The following is a 25849-nucleotide window of genomic DNA, read 5'->3' as shown; positions in this document are numbered from 1 at the left end:
TAGGGAAAGATAGAAACAGGCTGGGGGTATGGATTGACCTGCCAATACCCAGGTCCAGCGGAGAAGCAATTAAAGAAACCAGAACTCCACCCCACTTTTGCACCCCAAAAGTAATTTTGGCCCATACTCCCAGAGGGATATACAATAGGGAAGTTTCCAATAGAGAGGATAGGACACACAACTCTGGTGGTGGGAACTATGGAACTATACCCCTATTACAATTGCACCCTTTATAATCTTGTAAGACATTATTACATCACTAATAAAAAATAAAACATAAAAAAAAAAAGAAAATAAGTGATTTCTGTTGTTTTGTCTGAGAAAGCTATGAAGTCTGTTAAAGATAACAGGGAATGGGAGCCAGGTGGTGTTTCACCTGGTTGAGTGCACATGTTACAGCACAAGGACCCAGGTTCAAGGCCCTCCCCCAACTCCCAACCTACAGAGAGAAAGAAAGCTTCAGGAGTAGTGAAGCAGGGCTGCAGATGTTTCTCTGTCTCTCTCCCTCTCTATCCTTCACTTCACTCTTGATTTCTGGCTGTCTCTATCCAGTAAAAAAACTTAAAAAAAAAAAAAAAAAAGATAGCACAGGTGGTCAAGGAGGTGGCACAGTAAATAAAGCATTGGACTCTCAGCACGAGGTCCTGAGTTCAGTCCCTGACAGCACATGTCTCTCTTTTCTCCTATCTTTCTCATTAATGAATAAATAAAATCTTTAAAAAAAAGAGTGGTCCAGGAGGTGGCGCAGTGTATAAAGCATTGGACTCTCAAACATGAGGTCCTGAGTTCAATCCCTGGCAGCATATGGACCACAGTGATGTCTGGTTCTTTCTCTTTCCTCCTATCTTTCTCATTAATAAATAAATAAAATGGGCAGGGGTAGATAGCATAATGGTTATGCAAACAGTCTCCCATGCCTGAGGCTCCAAAGTCCTAGGTTCAATCCCCTGCACCACCATAAACCAGAGCTGAGCAGTGCTCTGTTAAAAAAAAAAGTAATAAATAAATAAAATCTGGGAGTCAGCGGTAGCACAGTGGGTTAAGCGCAGGTGGTACAAAGCGCAAGGACCAGTGTAAGGATCCCGTTCGAGCCTCCGGCTCCCCACCTGCAGAAGTGTCCCTTCACAAGTGGTGAAGCAGGTCTGCAGGTGTCTATCTTTCTCTCCCCCTCTCTGTCTTCCCCTCCTCTCTCCATTTCTCTCTGTCCTATCCAACAACGAATTGTGTCAACAAGGGCAATAATAATAACCACAACGAAGCTACAACAAGGGCAACAAAAGGGGGAAAAAAATGGCCTCCAGGAGCGGTGGATTCATGGTGCAGGCACCGAGCCCAGCAATAACCCTGGAGGAGGTAAAAAAAAAAAAAGAGACTATGGAAGACAAACCTCCTAGCAATAATAAATACTGGAGAAAAGGTCACAAAAACTGATGAAGTTGTGAAGTAAAGAACCAGCAGATAAATTATAAATTATTAAACCTTAAAAAAAAAAGAAAGAAAGAAAGAAAGAAAAGAAAGAGAGAAAGAAAGAAAGATGGGGGTCGGGAGGTAAGGGTTAAGCGCAGGTGGTGCAAAGTGCAAGGACTGGCATAAGGATCCTGGTTCCAGCCCCTGGCTCCCCACCTACAGGAGAGTCGCTTCACAGGCGGTGAAGCAAGTCTGCAGGTGTCTATCCCCACCCCTACCTTCCCCCCTCTCTTCATTTCTCTCTGTCCTATCCAACAATGACATCAATAAAAACAACAATAATAACTACAACAATAAAATAACAAGAGTAACAAAAGGGAATAAATAAAATTTAAAAATAAAAGAAAGAAAAACTTGGGAGAACTGTCAAGTTCTAGAGTACAACTCATCACGCTTAACATCTACACATGTTTTTATTTATTTAAATAAAAGAATTTTTTTTTCTAACAACAAAAAAAAGATATTCATGTCTGAGGCTCCAAAGGCCCAGGTTCAATCCCTTGAACTGTCATAAACCAGAGCTGCACAGTGTAGAGTAAGAAAGAAAGACAGAAAGGCAGAGCGGGTTAAGCACACGTGGCACAAAGCGTAAGATCTGGTTCTAGTCTTCGGCTCCCCACCTGCAGGGGAGTCACTTCACAGGTGGTGAAGCAGGTCTGCAAGTGTCTATCTTTCTCTCCCCCTCTCTGTCTTCCCCTCCTCTCTCCATTTCTTTCTGTCCTATCTAACAATGACGACATTAATAGCAATAATAATAACTACACCAACAATAAAAACAAGGGCAACAAAAGGGAAAATAAATATTAAAAATTTGTTTAAGAAATTAAAAAAAAAAAGACAGACAGAAACCATACGCACACTCACAGAATGAAGCAAAGTTGGAAGGCAACTGTATAACAATAAAAAATGATTTAAGGGGGTCGGGTGGTAGTGCAGCGGGTTAAGCGCAGGTGGTGCAAAGCACAAGGACCTGCATAAAGATCCGGTTCGAGCCCCTGGCTCCCCACCTGCAGGGTCTTCGCTTCACATCTATCTTTCTCTCCCCTCTCTGTCTTCCCCTCCTCTCTCCATTTCTCTCTGTCCTATCCAACAACAACATCAATAACAACAACAATAATAACTACAACAACAATAAAAAACAAGGGCAACAAAAGGGAAAATAAATAAATAAATTATTTAAGTGCCCCAGATCAGATCGATGGGATTTATAGCTAACAACATTTATATACTTCCCCTATATTTGGGAATTACTCCCTTCCCTGATCCAGCTTTCTAGTCCTATTTCCAACTCTGACACCATCTCCCCAGACAGTACCTTTAGCCCACTTGCATGTTAGCTGTTGAGCTCAAGCAAAAATTGGTAAAGTCATGGGCCCCTTGGAATATACCTAAAGTAGACCTACTAGCTTTCTCCAAAATGGAGAAAATCTCATCTTTAGGTTCTTGATTATTAAACAATTTGCTCTGCTTTACATCTTTTTTGTTTATATTTATTTATTCCCTTCTGTTGCTCTTGTTGTTTTACTGTTGTAGTTATTATTGTTGTTGTTATTGATGTCATCGTTGGATACGACAGAGAGAAATGGAGAGAGGGGAAGACAGAGAGGGAGAGAGAAACATAGACACCTGCAGACCTGCTTCACCGCCTGTGAAACGACTCCCCTGCAGATGGGGAGCCGAGGGCTCGAACCTTATGTCAGTCCTTGCCCTTTGCACCAAGTCCACTTAACCTGCTGTGCTGCCGCCCGACTCTCTGCTTTATATCTTAATGCTTTTCAGCCACCAAGTTGCAGATGCTACCATGAAACATGACTTCCCTGGGCAGACAAATTCACCAGTGTACCCTGGAACCTCACCTCTCCAGAACTCTGCCCCACTAAGGAGAGATAGAAACAGGCTGGGAGCATGGATCCACCTGCCAACATCCATATTTAGCAGAGAAGCAATTATAGAAGCCAGACCTTCCACCTTCTGCACCCCATAATGATCCTGGGTCCATGCTCCCAGAGGGATATAGAATAGGAAAGCTTCCAGTGGAGGGGATGGGATGTGGAGCACTGGTGGTGGGAATTATACCCTTGTTATCCAACGGATTTGTCGATTATTATTAAATCAAAAAATAAAAAAACTCTATAATCAGAAAGAATATTACATTTCAGCAACTAAGTTCAATACTTTTTAAAAATATTTATTTCCTTTTGTTGCCCTTGTTGTTTTATTGTTGTAGTTCTTATTGTTGTTGTTACTGATGTCGTTGTTGGATAGGACAGAGAGAAATGGAGAGAGGAGGGGGAAGACAGAGAGGGGGAGAGAAAGATAGACACCTGCGGACCTGCTTTACCGCCTGTGAAGCGACTCCCCTGCAGGTGGGCAGCCGGGGGTTTGAACCGGGATCCTTCCGCCGGTGCTTGTGCTTTGTGCCACATGCGTTTAACCTGCTGGGCCACCGCCGGACTCCCGTTCAATACTTTTTTATCTAGATTTTGAGGCACAGAAAGCCATTGTTACTTGAAATCGGACCAGCTAAAAAAACATTTATATGGGAGTCTGGCGGTAGTACAGCGGGTTAAGTGCAGGTGGCGCAAAGTGCAAGGACCTGCGTAAAGATCCCAGTTCGGGGGAGTCCGGTGGTAGCACAGCGGGTTAAGCGCAGGTGGGGCTAAGCACAAGGACCAGTGTAAGGATCCCGGTTCGAGCCCCCGGCTCCCCACCTGCAGGGGAATTGCTTCACAAGCGGTGAAACTGGACTGCAGGTGTCTATCTTTCTCTCCCCTTCTTTGTCTTCCCCTCCTCTCTCCATTTCTCTCTGTCCTATCCAACAACAACGAGATCAACAACAACTACAACAATAAAACAACAAGGGCAACAAAAGGGAATAAATAAATAAATAAATAAATAAATAAATAAATAAAAGATCCCAGTTCGAGCCCCCTGCTCCCCACCTGCAGGGGAGTCGCTTCACAGGTGGTGAAGCAGGTCTGCAGGTGTCTGTCTTTCTCTCCCCCTCTCTGTCATCCCCTCCTCTCTCCATTTCTCTCTGTCCTATCCAACAGTGATGACATCAATAACAGCAATAATAACTACAACGACAATAAAACAACAAGGGCAACAAAAGGGAATAAATAAATATTTTTAAAAACATTTATAGTCCTTTTAGAGACTGTGTCTTAATTATGTAAAAATTTATTGTGGGGGAGGGGGAAAATAAGGAGGGAGAAAAAAACATTGTTAATAAAAGTATGTTATTTGAACATGGAAATGACTAGAGCAATTTGTTCTTTACCATTGACACCAATATTAATAAGCCTTTAATAAGCATTTATACTTGATAATTGATGAAAACAGAGTAACAACTTACTTCAGTATGATAGAAGGCATTGGAATTTCAAAAAATTGTTCTCGAATGGGCACAAAGGGCAAAAGGCCAGTGAAGAACAGGCCAAGAATGAGTAGAACACGTTGCAGACTGAAGAGTATAGGAATATCTGAATTCTAAAAGACACAAACAATATATTACTTTTGAGTTGCTCAAATGAAGAGGATTATTTCACAACCTCTAAAACCTTTTCAAACTACTTTTTTTTTGGGGGGGAAGGGGGGGCTGGGGCAGCTCTACCAGGGATCAATCCTAGAGCCTCAAACACATGAAGCATGAACAACAGCACTGAGCTGTATCTTGGGCCCCTCTAAAACCATATATTGTTTGGGGTTGGGCGGTAGCACAGCAAGCTAAGGCGCAAGGCACAAAGACCGGCTTAAGGATCCCAGTTCAAGCCCCGGCTCCCCACCTGCAGGGGAGTCACTTCACAGGTGGTGAAGCCCCTCTGCAGGTGTCTATCTTTCTCTCCCCCTCTCTGTCTGGCTCTTCCTCTCTCCTCCTACCTCTCTCATTAATAAATAAATAATTTTTTTAAAAAACTATATATTGTTATCTGTTAAAAGTACTCTCCAGGGTGGTGGGTAGATAGCATAATGGTTATGCAAAAGGACTCTCATGCCTGAGGCTCCAAGGTCCCAGGTTCAGTCCCCCACACCACCATCAGCCAGAGCTGAGCAATGCTCTGTTATAAAAAACAGGTCTGTGGTGTGAGGGCGAGAATACAGGTCCAAAAAGGATGACAGAGGTCCTAGTGGGGGTTGTATTGGTATATGGAAAACTGGGAAATGCTATTGTATTTACTGTCAAATGTAAAACAGTAATTCCCCAATAAAGAAATTAAAAAAAAAAAAAGTACTCTCCAGAGATCCAGGAAATAGCTCTTCTGGTAGAGTACACACTTCACTATGTTCAAGGACCTGAGTTAGAGTCCCCAGCTTTCCCCCTGCAGGTGGGAGTCTGGGACTTGAACATAGGTCCTTGTACACTGTAGTATGTGTACTCAACCAGGTGCACCACCACCTGGCCCCTAAATAGCTTTATACAGATATGTTTTCTTCTTTGTTGTTCAAGAGTGGGGTTTCATGCCTATCCAATTTCACCACTCCTGGCAGACTCTTGTTCTTCCCTTTTAATTTCAGATGGAGGTAGATAAAGAGAGAAAGAGAAGCGACTAAAAACTACAAAGAAATATATGTGTGTGTTTGTGTGTGTAGTCCAATTAGCTTAAACTTAAATTCATTATTTATACATCCATTATGGTTTATTTTTAATTTTATTATCTTAATTTATTTGATAAAGACAGCCAGGAATGAGAAAGGAGTGGGAAGACAGAGAGGGCGAGAGGCAGAGAGACACCTGCAGCCCTATTTCAGCACTTGTTTAAGTACCGCGTGCTAACCAGTTGCACCACTGGGACGCATTGGATCGACCTTCTCGTGGTGCATCCCGTGAGTACCCATTCATTGGGGAAACTGACGATCCTTCCTAGCCGACTGAATCCACATGGATCCCAGTCACTTTCAAAGCCAGCAACAAGCAGCTCCTGACAGCTTTCAACCTGACGCTGTTGACTGGCTATGGAAGAAGGGCAAACGCTAGAAGAAGAACTGGAGCTCCTGCTTCAACACTTGTGAAGCTTCCACCCTGCAGGTGGGGACGGGGGCTTGAACCCAGGTCCTTGCACATTGTAACAAGAGCACTCGACCAGGTGTGCCACCACCCATTACATCCATTATTATTATTAGTGAACTTTAGGTTAGTAGTTGTTTAAACCCAGTATCATTTCTCTTTGTATCAAGGCTATGAAATAAGACACTTAAAAACACAGTACTATAATAGCATCACTTACAGATATATAACAAGAAAAACAGGTCATTCTGTACCTTTTTTAAGGCTTACCTCTTTGTAGCACTTTTCTACAATCTTATAACTGGAATTACCCCATACTGTTATGTGCTCTCGTCTGTACTGCTTCACCAACTCTGAAACCTATATGAGAATTTTTTAATTATGCATATGACTGCTTATAAATCAACTTACATTATTTCATTAACAAGTGAATTATAGGGCCAGGTGGTGGTCCACCTGGTTAAGCACACATATTACAGTGCACAAGGACCCAGGTTCAAGCCCCTGGTTCCCACCTGCAGGGAGAAAGCTTCACAAGTGGTGAAACAGGACTGCAGGTTTCTCTCTGTCTCTTTCTCTATCTTCCCTCTCCCTACTCAATTTCTCTCTGTCTCTATCCAGTAATATATAAATAAAAATATTTTGAAAAGAAAAGAAACCAAGTGACTTATAATTGAGTAAATAGTACAAGATTTTGGAAGAACATGACACGCAAATATAAATTTGGATTATTTTTTTTAATTTGTATTCTTTTATCAGAAATTATATGAGCTACCCAATAGATCACAATTATTTAGTAGACTGACAAAAACTATAAATTAAATGAATTAAAATTAAAGTTAATATGCATATAAATGTCAGAACAATTGGTTCATAGGAGTTCACTTTTATCCATGAATAAGATATGACATTTCACCCTGAAAACAGGCTTTTCCACAGTAAAATGATCTCTTCTGCCAACTTGAACATTCTAGTAAGTCTCAGAGTCTTACATTTCCTTGAGCATTATCAGTCTGTGCAGTCACCTATTTTCCTTTGGCTTGTGAAACTGGATGCAACACAGTGAGAGGAGGAAAATCCTTAAATACCTTCTTAATCAGCATATTGTTGTTGACTTTGATATCGATGTTAATGGGAGTGTTAGGAAAGGCCTCAAAAACTTCCTTCAGCAATGGTATTCGGTTATCTGTTCCTTCACACTGGCATGCTGAGAAAGCAAGATTTTAAAATATACCCTCTTAGAAGATACCTTTAACTTCTTAGTAAATATTTGTAATAGGGAATCATCTACAAAATGGTAGAAATAATAAAGACGTAAAGAAAAAGCATGTGAAATCCAACAACTCATATATAACCATGGTGACAGTTTGGGTATACTACACTCTTTTTTTTTTTTCCTACAAATAATTTAATATATTATCAGGGCCAGGAAATAGTTCACCTGGCAGAGCATGTGCCTTATTATGCATGAGGCCTAGATTCAAACTCCAGCACCACATTCTTTTTATTTCAGATAAAGACGGGGGTTGGGGGTGGAATTCACCAAAGTATTAGAGCTTCTCCCAGTGTCCTGGCTCTCCCATGCAGTGCTGGCTCAAACAGGGTCATGCACTTGGAAAAGCACATACCTTACCAGGGAAGCTATCTTCCAGTCCAGAATTCGTTTGTAAACACAATTTTTTGTTTGTTTGTTTGTTTATGGAGAGAATCAGAGCGTCACCCTAGGATATGCACTGTCAGGTATCAAACTCAGGACCTCAAACTGCCAAAACCAATTGGAAAAATAAAAAAAGATTTGAAAAATGTACTTACAGGGGGCCAGGCGGTAGCACAGCAAGTTAAGCACACACGGTGCGAAGCACAAGGACTGGGGTAAGGATCCCGGTTCCAGCCCCTGTCTCCCCACCTGCAGAGGGTTGCCTCACAAGTGGTGAAGCAGGTCTGCAGGTGTCTATCTTTCTCTCCCCTCTCTGTCTTCCTCTCCTCTCCTGATTTCTCTCTGTCCTATCCAACAACAACAGTAACAATAACAACAAGAAGGACAACAAAATTGGGGGAAATGGCCTCCAGGAGCAGTGGATTCGTAGTGTAGGCATCAAGCCCCAGTGATAACCTTGGAGGCAAAAAAAAAAAAAAAAAAAAGTACTTATTAACACAAGATAGAGAAACAACCAGAGCATAACTCTGGTGTGTGGGATGCTAAGGAATCAAATTCAGGACCTCATGCTTCCAAGTTCAGCAACCTACTCACTGTGCTATCTCCTGGGTCCCAGAACAGAATTCCTATTTGAAAAAATAACCAAGAATTTTTGCAAACTGAGGAAGGGATGAGTAACTATCATTCCAAAGTGGAGAAGGATTTCATATGAATAGAAGTTTGAGTATGGGCCAGTCAGCTCTGAGAAAGAATGCATTTTTTTTTTTTTTTTTTTGGTGGAAAAGAAAGCAAACCAGGAACGCGATTATGCCAAGAGGACACTGCTACCTTTGGGGAACAAAAGTCCTCATAATATAAGGTTATAGTGAGCTGACAGTTTTCCGCTTCCTGGATGATAATGTTCTCTGGAAGAATTCACTGGCTGAACATGTCTTTCTTTTCATCAAGGTGCCAAGGACTGAATCCAAGACTTCAAACATATGAGATGCACACTGTACCACTGAGCTCCCTCCCTGGTACAATTTTTTTTTTAAGTGAGATACAGTGGGAAGACCAAAGCATTGCTCCACCATGCATGGAGTTCCACTTGTTCTGTTTCTGGTGTTATCTGTGATGCCGAAGTCAGCCCAGGGCCTCATGCATGAAGGTACATGCTCTACTATGAGTCACTTCCCCAGACCTTTTTATAGAACTTTATAGCATATGTGTCTGTTGCAAATATAGTAATCTTCATAATTGAGGCAGAGCCTGAAGTTAATTAAGTTATAATATGAGCTGAATATAATACAAAAGTTAAATACTCTTCATAGTTATATGAAGCTTGAGAGTACATGAAATTGCTATTAATAAGACATTTGAGGAAAGTTTTTAGCTAGAGAGTCAGTATAGTATAGGTGAACACTGGCCTTTATTGTTATGTGGCCTTATTAAACTTAATTCACAAGGTTAGTACTCAAGTTTCCATAACTCTAACAAAGGAAGATAAGATTAAATCATCTCAAACATCACTCTTTTTTTAAAAAAAATTTATTTATTTATTCGTGAGAAAGGGGAGAGAGAGAAAGAACCAGACATCACTCTGGTATATGTGCTGCTGGGGACTGAACTCAGAACCTCATGGTTGAGAATCCAATGCTTTATCCACCGTGCCATCTCCCAGACTACTCAAAGATCTCTTTACATTAAAATTTTATAACTTTATGAGTAGTATGAAACCAGATAGCATTTTTTTCCTCAACCTCAAAGGATCTTTTAATAAAATATTTGTCCTACAAAGGAAAAATAAGAAAAACTTCACTTATGAAATTTTCTTAATCTTCACAAGTCCAAAACTGACAAAATATTAGAACAGTGGTCCAGGGGTTGGCACAGTGGATAAAGCATTGCACTCTCAAGCATAAGATCCCAAGTTCAGTCCCTGGCAGCACATGTACCAGAGTGATGCCTGGTTCATTCTCTCTCCTCCTATCTTTCTCATTAATAAATAAATAAAATCTTAAAAAAAAATTTTAGAACAGCTTGGCAAGTATAACCCTATTAATATAAGAATGAAGAAAGTGTTTCTTCATACCACCACAGTTTGATTTAGGCTGAGCTTGTCATGACAAAACAACATGTATGCATATATAACTCTAAAGATAAATGAACACAATTCCATGTAGATGCTTAAGCTACAAATGTAAAAGTATTACCTCTTTGAAACGTGACATCCAGTTTGTCAAGGTAAGGTGGAAGTTCCTTTAAGAAATAAATAAATAAAAGATGTAACTGAAAAAAACTTGACCCTCAGACACTACAATGTGTGCAAAGGACTTTTTTTTTTTTTTTTTTAACCAGAGCACTGTTCAACTCTGGCTTATGGTGGTGCAGGGATTGAACCTGGGAACCTGGAGCCTCAGGCATGAGAGTTTGTTTGCATAACCATTATGCTATCTACCCCAGCCCCAAAGGACATTATTTAGAACATCCCCAATAGAAAATTTACTTTATAATTACCTACTTACACAACCTAGAAAAAAAGAAATCAGGAGTGTGGATGGATGGTGGTGCACCTGGTTGAGAGCACATGCTATAATGCACATAGACCCAGGTTCAAACCCCCAGTCCTCACCTGCATGGGGAAAGCTTTGTTAGTGGTAAAGCAGTGCTGCAGCTGTCTATCTGTCTTCCTCTCTATCTCCCTCTTCCATCCTGATTTCTTTTTTTTAATATTTATTTATTTATTTATTCCATTTTATTGCCCTTGTTTTATTGTTGTAGTTATTACTGTTGTTGTTATTGATGTGGTCATTGTTGGATAGGACAGAGAGAAATGGAGAGAGGAGGGGAAGACAGAGAAGGGGAGAGAGAAATAGACACCTACAGACCTGCTTCACCACCTGTGAAGCAATTCCCCTGCAGGTGGGGAGCCCGGGGCTCGAACCCGGATACACAGATCCTTGCACTTTGCGCCACATGCGCTTAACCATCTTGATTTCTGACTCTCTCTATCCAATGAAGAAAAAGAAGGGAAGGGAAGGGAAGGGAGGGAAGGGGAGGGGAGGGGAGGGGAGGGGAGGGGAGGGGAGGGGAGGGGAGGGGAGGGGAGGAAAGGGGAGGGGAGGGGAGGAAAGGGGAGGGGAGGGGAGGGGGAGGGGAGGGGAGGAAAGGGGAGGGGAGGGGGGAGGGGAGAGGGGAGGGGAGAGGGGAGGGGAGGGGAGGGGGGAGGGGAGGGGAGATGGGAGGGGAGGGGAGGGGGAGTAACATAGGCAACACAGCTCACCTAGGAAAGCATCTCTTTTGCGGTGTGTGGAGCTGGTTTGTGCCCAGAGGCCACATGGGAGCTCCTACAGTACTAGGGGAAGCTCTGATGCTGTGGTGTCTCCCCCATGCTTTCTCCATTCGAAAAAAATCAGCCCAGAGCAGTAAAACTTGGTGATGACAAAAATTTTTAAAAAGAAATTTAAAAAGAAATAAAGGGCTGAGGAGACAGCGTAATGCTTATGCAAAAAGACTTCCATGCATGAGGCTCCAATGGTCCCACAATCACCAACAACTACCATAAGGCAGAGATGAACAATGCTCTGGTAAAATAAAATAATTCTTACAGGGCTGGAGTAGATAGCATAATGGTTATGCAAAGAGACTCTCATGCCTGAGGGTCCAAAGTTCCAAGTTCAGTCCCCTGCACCACTATAAACCAGGGCTGAGCAGTGCTCTAGTAAAAAAAAAAAGAGTGGTCTGGCAGGTGGTGCGGTGGTAAAACTTTGGACTCTCAAGCATGAGGTCATGAGTTCGATCCCTGGCAGCATATGTGCCAGAGTGATGTCTGGTTCTTTCTCTCTCCTCCTATCTCACTCATAAATAAATAAAATCTTTTTTAAAAAAATTAAATAGAATAAAATAAAAGATAATAAGTAAATAATAATTCTTTTTTTAATAATAATAATTCTTATAAAAGAAAAGAGGGGTCAGGCAGTGGCACATCTGGTTGAGTGCAATTTACAGTGTGCTAGGACCCAGGTTCAAGCCCCTGGTCCCCACCTGCAGGGAGAAAACCTTCATGAACAGTAGGTAGTGCTGCAATGTTTCTTTTCCCCTTCTTTTTTTTTAATGCTTTTATTTATTTATTAGATATACATAGAGAGAAACTGAGAGGATGGAGGAGACAGAGAGAGAGAGACAGTGAGACACCTGTAACACTGCTTCACCACTTGTGAAGCCTTCCCCCTGCGGGTAGGTGGCCAAGGGCTTGAACCTGGGTACTTGTGCACTGTAATGTGTGTGTTTAACCAGGTGTGCCACTGCCAGGCCCCTCTTTCCCCCCCTTTACCTCCTCATCCCTCTCAATTTCTCTCTGTCTCTCTCTCTCTCTCTTTTTTTTTTATTTAAGAAAGGATTAATTAACAAAACCATAGGGTAGGAGGGGTACAACTCCACACTCTCTCTCTCTTTTTGTATCCAGGGTTATCGTTGGGGCTCAGCGCCTGCACTACAAATCCACTGCTCCTGTGATCATCTTTTCAATGTCTTTGGATAAGACAGAGAAACTGAGAGGGGAGAAGATAGAAACGGAAAAAGCCACCTGCAGACCTGCTTCACCGCCTGTGAAGCGACGCCCCCTGCAGGTGAGTAGCTGGGGGGCTTCATACTATGTGTGCTTAACCTGGTGCGCCACCAGCCCCTTAATTTCTGTCTCTATCTAATAAATAAAATATATTTTTTAAAAATTAAAAGAAATGAAATCAGGGGCTGGAAATATAGCAAACTATGTAAAGGTGGAGATTCTACAGTCCCAGGTTCAACTCACAGGAACATGTTAAGCCAGAGTTGAGTACTGCTCTGACTGGAAAAGCGCACGCACACACGCACACTTTTATTTTAGCCCCCCCCCCCCGCCCCGCGCACACACACACAAACACACACACACACACTTTTATTTTATCCAGGGTTATCACTGGGACTCAGTGCCTGCACTATAAATCCACTGCTCTTGTGGCCATTTTCTCAATTTTTTTTGGATAAGACAGAGAGAAATTGAGAGGGAAGGAGAAGATAGAAAGGGAGAGACAAAGCCACATATATGTGTGTGTGTGTGTGTGTATATATATATATATATATATATATTATACAAATATCTCAGTAAGAAAATGTCAAGAATAGAAAAAAATAAATGAACAAAAATCACACAGGAAATTATTCAGGCTCACTAAAAATCATATATATATATATATACTCTCAAGCGTGAGATCCTGAGTTCAATCCCCAGCAGCACATGTACCAGAGTGATGTCTGGTTCTTTCTCTCCATCTCTCTCTCTCTTCTTATCTTTCTCATTAATTAAAAAAAAAAATTAAATCTTTTTTTTTTTTTTTTTTACCAGAGCACTGCTCAGCTCTGGCTTATTGAACCTGGGACTTTGGAGCCTCAGGCATGAGAGGATGTTTGCATAACCATTATGCTATCTACCCTCCACCCAAAAAATTAAATCTTAAAAAAAAAAAAAAAGGCCCAGGAGGCAAATTACAGGTGTAGTGCGTGCATGAGTCCTTGAGTTCATTTCCTAGTATCATGTAGAAAGAAAGAAAGAAAGAAAGAAAGAAAGAAAGAAAGAAAGAAAGAAAGAAAGAAAAGATAGATATGTACAGGACTAGAAAAGATAGTTAAATCTGTTAGAGTACCAACTTGCTCTAACAGAGGTTCCAGAGGTGGAAGGTTGAATCCCTGGAACCACCTTTTGCCAGAGTTGAGCAGTATTCTGGTCCTCTCTCTCTTTTATAATAAATAAAATAAAGAAATAAAGAAAGATACATAAATAACAAGAGGTGTATAATGGCATCTTAATTATTAAAAAAATGCACAGTGATAAAGCTTTGGACTCTTAAGCATGAAGTCCCGAGTTCAATCCCTGGCAGCACATGTTCCAGAGTGATGTCTGGTTCTTTCTCTATCCTCCTAGCTTTCTCATAAATAAATAAATAAATAAATAAATAAATAAATAAATAAAATCTTAAAAATTTTTTTTTTTAACTGAACACATATAGTATAGAAGTAGGGAGTCGGCCGGTAGCACAGCAGGTTAAGTGCAAGTGGTGGCAAAGTGGAAGGACCGGGGTAAGCATCCCATTTCGAGCCCCCAGCTCCCCACCTACAGGGAAGTCGCTTCACAAGCAGTGAAGCAGGTCTGCAGGTGTCTATCATTCTCTCCCCTCTCTGTCTTCCCCTCCTCTCTCCATTTCTCTCTGTCCTATCCAACAATGACAACAACAATAATAACTACAACAATAAAACAACAAGGGCAACAAACGGGAATAAATAAATAAATTTAAAAAAATAAGTAACTATGTGAAAGGCATAGAGTACAAATATAGATCATATCCTACTAACCTAAGTAGGTATTGCATTATCAGCATTTACTAAAGTGAGCATACAAAGTACAATTTTTTTTTTTTCACCAGAGTACTGCCCGCCTCTGGCTTACAGTGGTGAGGGGGACTGAACCTGGGACTTTGGAGCCTCCAATAATTTTTTTATTTATACATACCAGAGTATATATTATTTATTTATTTATTTATTTGTCTTTTCTTTTTTAACCAATGCACTTAGCTCAGCTCTGGCTTATGGAGGTGTAGAGGACTCAGCCTAGGACCTCTGAGTCTCAGGGGTGGTAGATGAAGTATTTTCTCCCCATTTCTCAAAACTTTTGTGCATACTTGAAAGACCCATTTAACTTCTACTATTTTATCATGCCCTTGGCGTTCACCATGCTAGTGACGGCATCTCCCTCCCCAGTCTGCCCACTCCCAGCCACCTTGACTGAGCCCTAATAAATTTATCCCCTTTTATAATCTTTAAAAAAATATTTTCCCTTGACATTCATTCTTTAATCACCATCATCATTAATAATAGTATTATTATTACTGAGGTGCTATCTGGTATCCAAGTTTTCACAAAAAAATACTAAAGCTTCAATAACTGTTATGTATCAGTTTAATAGGCATTTTCACTTACGCAGTACTTGAGATCAGAGATATTTATATTGACTCCAGTAGCTCTCTTCAGATTCTCATCATGTGACACTACAACTTGTTCATCTTTTGTGATATGGCAGTCCAATTCCAACATGTCAGTTCCAAGTGAAACTGCACTAAAAAATAAATAAATAAAATAACCACATTCTAAAACCACTTTTTAAAGATTTATTTATATTATTATTTTTTGCCTCCAGGGTTATCACTGGGGCTCGGTGCCTGCACTACGAAACCACTGCTCCTAAAGGCCATTTTTTTCATTTTGTTGTTGTTGCTATTGTTATTGTTGTCACATGGACAGAAACTGAGAGAGAAGGGGAGACAGAAAGGGCGAAAGATAGATACCTGCTTCATCGCTTGTGAAGCCACCCCGCTGCAGGTGGGGAATTGGAGGCTGGAACTGGGATTCTTACAATGGTTCCTGTGCTTTGTGCCATATGCGTCCAAGCTGGTGCACTACCCCCCTGGTGTCCAAAGATGTATTTATTTATTTTTTTTAAATATTTATTTTATTTATTTATTCCCTTTTGTTGCCCTTGTTGTTTTATTGTTGTAGTTATTATTGTTGCTGTTGTTGTTGGATAGGACAGAGAGAAATGGAGAGAGGAGGGGAAGACAGAGAGGAGGAGAGAAAGATAGACACCTGCAGACCTGCTTCACCGCCTGTGAAGTGACTCCCCTGCAGGTGGGGAGCCGGGGTTCGAACCAGGATCCTTATGCTGGTCCTTGTGCTTTGTGCCAACTGTGCTTAACCCACTGCGCTACAGCCCGACTCCCCAAAGATGTATTTATTTTATGAGAAAGTTACGAGCACCACACCTCAAACCCTGATCTCAAGTATGCAAAGTATGTACTCTACTTGTGAGTTGCTACCCAGACTATAACATTCTGCAACCTAAATAAACATTTAGATGACATGTGTCAGGTGTAAAAATTTCAAGTTACAAAAAGCAGAGGGCTAGTGAAATAGATCACTTGAGTTGTGTACCACTTTGCTATGTACATGACCCAGGCTTGAGCCCAGCCCCCATGGCATTAAAGGAAGTTTTGGTACTGTGGTCTTCTGCACTCTCTTTCTCTACCGGAAAGAAAGAAAGAAAGAAAGAAAGAAAGAAAGAAAGAAAGAAAGAAAGAAAGAAAGAAAGAAAGAAAGAAAGAAAGAAGGAAAGGAAAGGAAGGAAGGAAGGAAGGAAGGAAGGAAGGAAGGAAGGAAGGAAGGAAGGAAAAGAAAAGAAAGAGGAAGGAAAGGGAAGAAAAGAAAAAAGGAAGAAAGAAATAGAGGGGGGAGGCAGATGTTACCATGCACAGGACCAGGGTTTAAAACCCCATTTCCAAGGACTGAGTGGTGGTGCACCTGGTTGAACACACATATTACAATGCACAAGGACCTAGGTTCAAGTCCCCAGACCCCACCTGCAGGGGGAAGGATTTGCAAGTGGTGAAGCAGTGCTGCAGGTATCTCTCTGTCTCTCCCTTCCCTCTCAATTTCTGTCTCTAGCCAATAAATAAATAAAAATTAAAACCAAAAATATTTTTTTAATATTTATTTATTCCCTTTTGTTGCCTCTGTTGTTGTAGTTATTATTGTTGCTGTTTTTGCTGTCATCATTGTTAGGACAGAGAGAAATGGAGAGAGGAGGGGAAGACAGAGAGGGAGAGAGAAAGATAGACACCTGCAGACCTGCTTCACCGCTTGTGAAGCAACTCCCCAGCAGGTGGGGAGCCGGGGGCTCGAACTGGGATCCTCACACTGGTCCTTGCGCTTTGCTCCATGTGCGTTTAACCCACTGCGCTACCAACCGACTCCTACCAAAAATCTTTCTAAGTATGAAATCATCTTTAACTAACATATCAATTATTGTGGCCTGGAAAGTGGCGCAGTGAGTAAGTGTTGGGTTCTCAAGCATGAGGTCCTGGGTTTGATCCATGTCATTGCATAGGCCAGAGTTAAGCACTGGTTCTCTCTCTCTCCCTGTCTTTCTCATCAAATAAATGAAGCTCTAAAAAAAATAAATTGTCAGGGGCAAGGCACACGTGGTTGAATGCATGTAGTACAATTCACAAGGACTTGGGTTCTTCTTCTTCTAGCCTTTGCCCTTCTTCCGTAGCCAGACAACAGCATCAGGTTGAGCCTGATGTAAAGTTTCGAGACCTCCTTTGAATCTGGAGAGGTGGCAGTCGTTGACTATGTGGGTCATAGTCTGTCTGGAGCCACAGGGGCAGTTCGGGTCGTCTCTGGCTCCCCAGCGATGGAACATAGCGGCGCACCGGCCATGGCCTGTTCGATAGCGATTGAGGAGGGCCCAATCATAACGTGCTAGGTCAAAGCCGGGTTGACGCTTGCAGGGGTCTGTGATGAGGTGTTTGTTCTTTACCTCAGCTGACTGCCAACTCTGTTTCCAAGAGTCTGGAACAGAGAAGTTCAGTGTAGGCATAGGGGACCAGATTGGGTGACGAGACGTCAAGCGTTGGACAGGGTGGGCGAAGATATCCGCGTATATTGGCAGGTCCGGTCGAGCGTAGACGTGGGAAATGAACTTAGATGATGCCGCATCCCGACGAATATCTGGCGGGGCGATGTTGCTAAGAACTGGCAGCCATGGAACCGGGGTGGAACGGATGGTTCCAGAAATTATCCTCATGGAGGAATATAATTTGGAATCGACCAAGTGGACATGGGGGCTACGGAACCATCCTGGGGCACAGTATTCTGCAGTGGAATAGCATAATGCCAGAGATGATGATTGTAGTGTGGAAGCGCTCGCGCCCCATGAGGAGCTGGCCAGTCTTGCAATGATGTTATTCCTCGCGCCTACCTTTGCTGCAGTTTTTATGAGATGTTCGTGAAATGACAGAGTGCGATCGAGAGTAACGCCAAGATAGACTGCTGGGCTTCATGCCGGATTCTCGTATCGCCAAGCTGCACATTAAGCTCACGCGAGGCCGAGGCATGGTGTAGATGGAAAACAGATGATACCGTTTTTGCAGTGCTAGGGATTAGTCACCATTTTTTACAGTAATCAGATATCAGAGACATGTCTTTCGTGAGTGTTTCCTCGAGGATGTCGAACTTGGATGCCTGAGTTGCACAGCAGATGTCATCGGCGTAGATGAACTTCCTTGAAGAAGTTTCTGGAAGGTCATTGATGTAAATATTAAATAGCGTAGGAGCCAGAACAGAGCCCTGGGGGAGGCCACTTGAGACAAGTCTCCATCTGCTAGACTTGTCACCCAGATGCACCCGGAATCTTCTGTTTTGGAGAAGAAACGATATAGTGTTGGCCACCCATGGAGGCAGGCATCTTGAGATCTTGACTAGGAGACCACGGTGCCAGACCGTGTCATAGGCTGCTGTGAGATCAACAAAGACAGCACCCGTCTTTAAATTCTTCTGGAATCCATTTTCAATGTAAGTTGAGAGGGCCAGGGCTTGTTCGCAGGTAGATCTTCCTGGGCGGAAACCAGTTTGGGCGGGTGATAGGAATTTCTCTGTACGATGAGAAATACGTGACAGAAGCAGCCTCTCAAGGAGTTTGTAACACACGGAGAGGAGAGAAATTGGTCTATAGCTGGCGGCCAGTGTTGGGTCTTTCTTTGGTTTCAAAACCGCTATAATCTTCGCACGACGCCAAACTTTGGGCATAGACTCAGATTCCAAGATGTGGGACAGGAATGAAGCGAGCCACTTCTTTGCCGCGGGACCCAGGTTAAGAATGAGTTCTGGGGTGATGTTATCATAGCCAGTAGCTGTTCCCGGTTTAACCCTCTTCAAAGCGTCTTCCAGTTCAGACAGTGTAAAGGGAGAGAGTTTTGGAGATGGACAAGATAACGGGAAGTGGGATGACCACTCATGGGAAATTTCTCTTTTCCAGACTGGGTCGATCTTAGCACGTCCAACTTGAGTTAGGTGACTGGCCACTGAGTTTGGAGATACGGGAGGATGGGAGACGGGAGGGGGCTGGCTACCAGCACCCAGTCTGTGAAGAAGCTTCCAGGCCTTCCTACTTGAGTGAGTGAAGTTCAGACTTTCCGTGAGTTGTTGCCAGCGGGCTTGGCGTGCTGCATCCAGGGAGGACTTGGGTTCAAATCCCTGGTCTCTACCTGCAGGAGGGAATCTTCACCATCAGTGAAGTAGTGCTGCAAATGTCTTTTTTTTTTTTTCTTTCCCCTGAACACTGCTCAGCTCTGGCTCATGGTAGTGAGGGGAATTGAACCTGGGACCTGGGAGCTTCAGTAATGAGAATCAGTTTGCATAACCATTATACTATCACCTCCACCCCCTCTTCTTCTCTGTCTCACTTCCCTCTTGATTTTTCTGTCTCTATCAAATAAATATTTTTTAATGAATAAATTCAAATTATTCAGGGAAGTGTAGGAAATCCTGAGTTTCTCACACAGATATGATGGGCCTAGACCTCTAACATCCGCTCTATGCCATCACTGGTCATCTCTAGCACCATAAACCCTCTTGTGGGCCTCTATAGGGCCTTGCCCTCAATGTAGAATAACAGTGGTAGAACTTGCCCTAGAAGAAAGGTCCTGAAATGAGTGCAGCCAAAATGTTCCTAGCTATGACCACTGAATGTGAGCTCAGACTGACAGGGATGCAGAGGTTACACAGGCTCCTGTGCCATATACAAACAGACCTGGGTCAAATCAATGGGGTTTACAGTTAATGGCATTTATATATTCTTACCATATTTGGGAGCTACTCTCTGCCCTGATCCAGCTTTCTAGCTCTATTCCCAACTCTGACACAATCCTCCCAAACAATACTTTTAGCTCACCTGCACATTTGCTGTTCGGCCCAGGGAAAAATTACTAAAGTCACAGGCCCATCGGAATATAACTAAAATATACTTCCTAGCTTCTTCCAACATGAAGACCCCAAATCTCATCTTCTATTTGGTTCCTGATTATTAAAGAATTTGTTCTGCTTTATATCTTAATGCTTTTTAGCCACCACGTTGCAGATACTACCATGATATCAACTTGCCTTCCCTGGTAAGACGACCTTACCAATGTGTCCTGGAACCCCACTTCCCCAGAGCCCTACCCCAGTAGGATAAAAATAGAAACAGGCAGGAGTCGGGCGGTAGCACAGCGTCTTAGGCGCAGGTGGCGGCAAAGTTCAAGCATCCTGGTTCGAGTCCCCAGCTGCCCACCGGCAGGGGAGTCGCTTCACAAGCAGTGAAGCAGATCTGCAGATGTCTATCTTTCTTTCTCCCTCTCTGTCTTCCCCTCCTCTCTCCATTTATCTCTGTCCTAACCAACAACGACGACAATAAAACAACAAAGGCAACAAAGAGGAATAAATAAATATTTTTAAAAGATTTATTTATCTTTATAAGAGAGACCAGAGCTCTGCTCAGTTATACAGGTTGCTAGCAATTGAATCAGAGGCTTCTGAGTCTCAGGCCTGCAAGTTCTATACTCTAATGGCTGAGCAATCTCCCCAGCCTATAAAGCTGAGTTTCTTTCTTTCTTTCTTTCTTTCTTTCTTTCTTTCTTTCTTTCTTTCTTTCTTTCTTTCTTTCTTTCTTTCTTCTTCCAGGGTTATTGGGTTATTTCTGGGGCCCACTGCCTACACTACGAATCCACTGCTCCTGATGATCATTTTTTTCCCTTTTTTAACCTTTGTTTTATCATTGTTGTGGTTATTATTATTGTTGTTACTGATGTTGTTGGATAGGACAGAGAGAAATGGGGGGAGACAGAGGGGGTAAGAAAGACAGATACCTGGAGACCTGCTTCACCACTGTGAAGCGACCCCCCTGCAGGTGGGGAGTCAGGGGCTTGAAACCGATCCTTACGCCGGTCCTTGCACTTTGCTCCATGTGCACTTAACCTGCCTTGCTATCTCCCGAACCCCATTTTCTGTTTTATTTATTTATTTATTGGACAGAGAGAAAAATCAAGAGGGGGGAGACAGAGAGGGAGAGAGAGAGACACCTGCAGCCCTGTTTTACCGCTACAGGTAGGGACCAGGGGCTTAAACCTGGGTCTTTATGCTCTATAATGTAAGCACGTAACTAAGTGCGCCACCATCTGGCCACAAAGCTGAATTTCTGATGAACAGACAAGCATGCGAAAAGGTTAGAGAAGCCAAAGTGTTAACATTTCCTGGAAAGAAATATAAATTCTAGCTCTAAAATATTCGGAGTTGTAAAAATATATAATGATTTAAACCCTGTGTTAATAAATGTATTTGAGAATAGCTATATACAAGATACTGGGTACTGTACAGCAAACCCTAACAAAAGGACTTTTCAAAGTTAACCCAATTACCAAATAATGTGATAACATTAACTATCGATTGTCTTTTTGAGCCCTAAGACAGCAGGAACCTCACATCTCCACTATAGAGCCCCTACTTCCCCCAGTCCTGGAACCCTTGGATAGGGCCCACTTTCCCGTATGCCTCTCCCAATCCATATCAAATAATATTGCATCTGCCGATCACAACCTAACCAACGCAACGATTGCCACCTCAACATGCTTCACCTCAGACTGTGTCCAGAGACTTCACGTGTGGAATGACAACCCTTCAACTTCATTACTCAGGTGAGACCTTTCCTTTTATAGTACACTCTAATTTCATCTCAGGTGGTTCACTTTCTAACAAAGTCCAAAAACCTAGATATACACCAGTTTCTGTGAGAGAGAGCTTATGTTCACACGTATCCATAAACTACTGCAAAATATATACCTGAAAGCAGAAGTACACCAGAGTTTGCAGTGAGTACCTCCCTAACACGTCCTCTCCACTATTCCAAGCTTTGGGTCCATGATTGCTCAACAATTTGTTTGGCTTTGTATGTTAACTCTCTTTTCAATCACCAGGTTCCAGATGCCATCAGGATGCTAGCCAGGCTTCCCTGGATTGAAGACCCCACCAATGTGTCCTGGAGCTCAGCTTCCCCAGAGACCCACCCTACTAGGGAAAGAGAGAGGCAGACTGGGAGTATGGACCAACCAGTCAACGCCCATGTTCAGCGGGGAAGCAATTACAGAAGCCAGACCTTCTACCTTCTGCAACCCTCAATGACCCTGGGTGATGCTCCCAGAGGGATAGAGAATGGGAAAGCTATCATGGGAGGGGGTGGGATATGGAGATTGGGTGGTGGGAATTGTGTGGAGTTGTACCCCTCCTACCCTATGGTTTTGTTAATTAATCCTTTCTTAAATAAAAAAAATTAAAAATAAAAAAAATTAATGTATTTGAGAGGGCTAGGCAGTGGCACACATGGTTAAGTGCACACATTACAGTGTGCAAGGACCTGGGTTCAAGCCCCTGGTCCCCACCTGCAGGGGGAAAGCTTCATGAGAGGTGAAGCAGGGCTGCAGGTGTCTCTCTATGTCTCTCCCTCTCTATCTCCCCCTCCCCTCTCAATTTCTCTGTCTCTATCCAACAATAAGTAAATAAATAAATAAGTAAATAAATAAGTAAAATGTATTTGAGGGCTGGGAGATAGTATAAAGATTATGCAAAAAGACTCTCATGTCTCCAGGGTCCCAGGTTTAATCCCCAGCACTACCATAAACCAGAGTTGAGCAGTGCTCTGGTTAAAAAGATTTTTAAAAAATGTAAAGAAAAAGAAATGTATTTGAATCTTATTTATTCTTATTTCTTCTTCACATTATTGAAGTTGTATTATTATTCCCATTTCATAGATGGGGCAATTAGTTCTCTATTAATTAGATATGCTAACATATGAGAACTAGGTCACTGATTAATTACTTTTTTTTAAAGTTATTTATTTATTCCATTTTGTTTCCCTTGTTGTGTGCTTTATTATTGTAGTTATTGTTGTCGTTGCTGGATAAGACAGAGAAATGGAGAGAAGAGGGGAAGACAGAGAAGGGGAGAGAAAGATAGACACCTGCAAGACCTGCTTCACCGCCTGTGAAGCGACTCCCCTGCAGGTGGGGAGCCGGGGGCTCGAACCGGGATCCTTACTCCGGTCCTTGGGCTTCGCGCTACCTGCGCTTAACCCGCTGCACTACCGCCAGACTCCCTGATTAATTACTTTGACTCACTGCCAACTGATACTTCCTGCTAATAATAATACAATTTGCTTCTTCCTCATACCATTCATGTTAATACCACAGGGATCAAACTGTCCTGTGGGTATTTACAAAGACAGCCTGGTTTAATAACCTAGTTTTATTAGCTATTAAGAACCGGATTTTGCATACGCTAGGGTTCAGTGACTGTGTTTTGTATGTGTGGAGTAGAATTCCTTAGTTTTAGGTTCTGTTCTTTAATTGATGGGATTATTTAACTACTCTTTGTATATATAATTAGCGGCAAATTGAAAGGGAAGAGGGAGATAAAGGGAGACACCTGCAGCTGTTCTTCACTGCGCATGAAGCTTCTCTCCCTTCAGGTGGGGGCTGGAGGCTTGAAGCAGGTCTTACACATTGCCCTTGAGCTGACTCCCTGGAGTCACATTAAAAACATACATATATTTCTTTACTGAATATAGATATGTCTTTTATGTTATTTAACTTCTCACAGTCCCTGTCCTATGTTTCAGGGGAAAAAAAACAGTGTTTTCATCATTACCACAGACTAATGATAATCATTAAAATTTTTTTTTAAAAAAACCCAAAGCATCAGGGCCAGGTGCTTTGGGATGCATTGGATCGACCTTCTCGTGGTGCATCCCATGAGTACCCATTCATTGGGGACACTGACGATCCTTCCTAGCCGACTGAATCCACATGGATCCCAGTCACTTTCAAAGCCAGCAACAAACACAAGTCGAACCTGAAATGGAATTGGAGTATTACACCAAAGTAAAAGACTCTGGGGTGGGTGGGTGGGGAGAATACAGGTCCATGAAGGATGATAAATGACATAGTGGGGGTTGTATTGTTAAATGGGAATCTAGGGAATGTTATGCATGTACAAACTATTGTATTTACTGTTGAATGTAAAACATTAAAAAATAAATAAATAAATAAATAAATAAGCCAGCAACAAGCAGCTCCTGACAGCTTTCAACCTGACGCTGTTGACTGGCTATGGAAGAAGGGCAAACGCTAGAAGAAGAAGAAGGGCCAGGTGCTGGCTCATCTGGTTAAGTGCACACATCACAGTTTGCAAGGACCCAAGTTCAAATCCCAGTCCCCACCTGCAGGGACTTTCATGAGCGGTGAAGTGGTACAGCAGTTGTCTCTCTGTTTCTGTCCCTATATGCCCCATCCCTCTCGACTACCGTCTCTATCCAATAAATAAAATTTTCAAAAGTTAAAAAAAAGGGAGGAGAGGGGTGGGTGGGAGTACACCAGGTTAAGCACCCATAGTCCGAAGCACAACAGCCAGCACAAGAATACAGGTTCTAGCCCCCAGCTCCTTCTTCAGGGGAGGATCACCTCACAAACGGTGTAGCAGGTCTACAGGTTTCTTTCTCTCCCCCTCTCTATCTTCCTTTCCTTTCTGAATTTCTCTCTGTCCTATCCTAAAATATATATGGAAAAAATGGCTGGCAGAGTAGTGGATTTGTAGTGCTGAAACACAGCCCCAGCCATAACCCTGGAGGCAAAAAAAAAAAAAGAAAGTATCAATCAACTTTTACTTTTTTTTTTTTTTGCCTCCAGGGTTATCTCTGGGGCTTGGTTCTACACCACGAATACAGTGCTCTTGGAGGCTATTATCATTATTGTTGTTATTGTTGTTGTTATTGTTGTCATTATTGGATAAGTGTTGCAGGTGGGGAGCCGGGGGCTTGAACGAGATCCTTACGATAGTCATTGCAGCTTAGGTGCTATGTGGTCTCTTCCTCTCTCTGGATCTGAAAAAGTTGACCGGGAACACCCGGTTACAGGCACATAGTACTATGCGCAAGGGCCCTGACAAGGGCCTGGGTTTGGACCAAAATTCTTTATGGTGTGCAGAAGGTGGAAGGTCTGGTTTCTATAATTGCTTCTCGCTAGACATGAACATTAGCAGGTCAATCTATACCCTCAGCCTGTTCCTGTCTTCTTCTAGTGGGATAGGGTTGAATAAAACTTTTAAAATAAGGCTGCTGGGGCCGGGTAGTAGTGCAGCAGGTTAAGCACACATGGTGCAAAGCGCAAGGACTGGAGTAAAAATCCCAGTTCGAGCCCCTGACTCCCCACCTGCAGGGGGGGGGGTCGTTTCACAAGCAGTGAAACAAGTCTGCAGGTGTCTTTCTCTCCCCCTCTGTCCTCCCCTCCTCTCTCGATTTCTCTGTTGTATCCAACAATAATGACAGCAATAATAATAATGACCACAGCAACAATAAAACAACAAGGGCAACAAAAGGGGAAAAAATAGCCTCCAGGAGTAGCAGATTCATGGTGCAGGCACTGAGCCCCAGCCCTGGAGGCAAATAATAATAATAAAAAAGCTGCTTAGGAAAAGGCACAATGGACACTGTTGGATTCTTAAGCATGAGGGTCCTAGTTCAAAACCTGTTATTGCATTCACTAGAGAAATGCTCTGGTTCTTTCTTCTCTCTAATACACACACATGTACACATACGTATGCATATGTATGTAAGTACATTTTTAAAATACAATCAACACTTATAAGAGATCAAAGACCACATTATAGCTTCAGATCTGTACAAGAACTAATGAGTAGACACATAATCCTATTCATAAACAACAACCAGTATAAATAGTTGCTTAATTTTCTCTTTCTCTGCAAGACTAATTAGCATTAGACATAGTATA

The 25849-nt window shown here is 42.4% G+C and overlaps 1 protein-coding gene across 1 annotated transcript in view; it reads right to left on the bottom strand.

Annotated features, from left to right (window-relative positions):
• The window catches only part of GDPD1 (glycerophosphodiester phosphodiesterase domain containing 1), a 64832-nt gene that overhangs the window by 12591 nt on the left and 26392 nt on the right, over nucleotides 1–25849 (bottom strand). Inside the window, exons 3-7 of the mRNA XM_007533649.3 lie at nucleotides 15123–15258; nucleotides 10325–10370; nucleotides 7564–7682; nucleotides 6746–6835; nucleotides 4826–4959 (exon numbers count right to left, since the gene is read on the bottom strand). Coding sequence (XP_007533711.1) covers nucleotides 4826–4959; nucleotides 6746–6835; nucleotides 7564–7682; nucleotides 10325–10370; nucleotides 15123–15258 — 525 coding nt within the window. The remainder of the gene's footprint in view (nucleotides 1–4825; nucleotides 4960–6745; nucleotides 6836–7563; nucleotides 7683–10324; nucleotides 10371–15122; nucleotides 15259–25849) is intronic.

The sequence above is a fragment of the Erinaceus europaeus genome, chromosome 12 (genome assembly GCF_950295315.1).
Source record: "Erinaceus europaeus chromosome 12, mEriEur2.1, whole genome shotgun sequence".
Lineage (NCBI taxonomy): Eukaryota > Metazoa > Chordata > Mammalia > Eulipotyphla > Erinaceidae > Erinaceus > Erinaceus europaeus.
The sequence above is the reverse complement of the archived record's forward strand: the minus strand, read 5'-3'. Positions and strand labels throughout refer to the sequence as shown.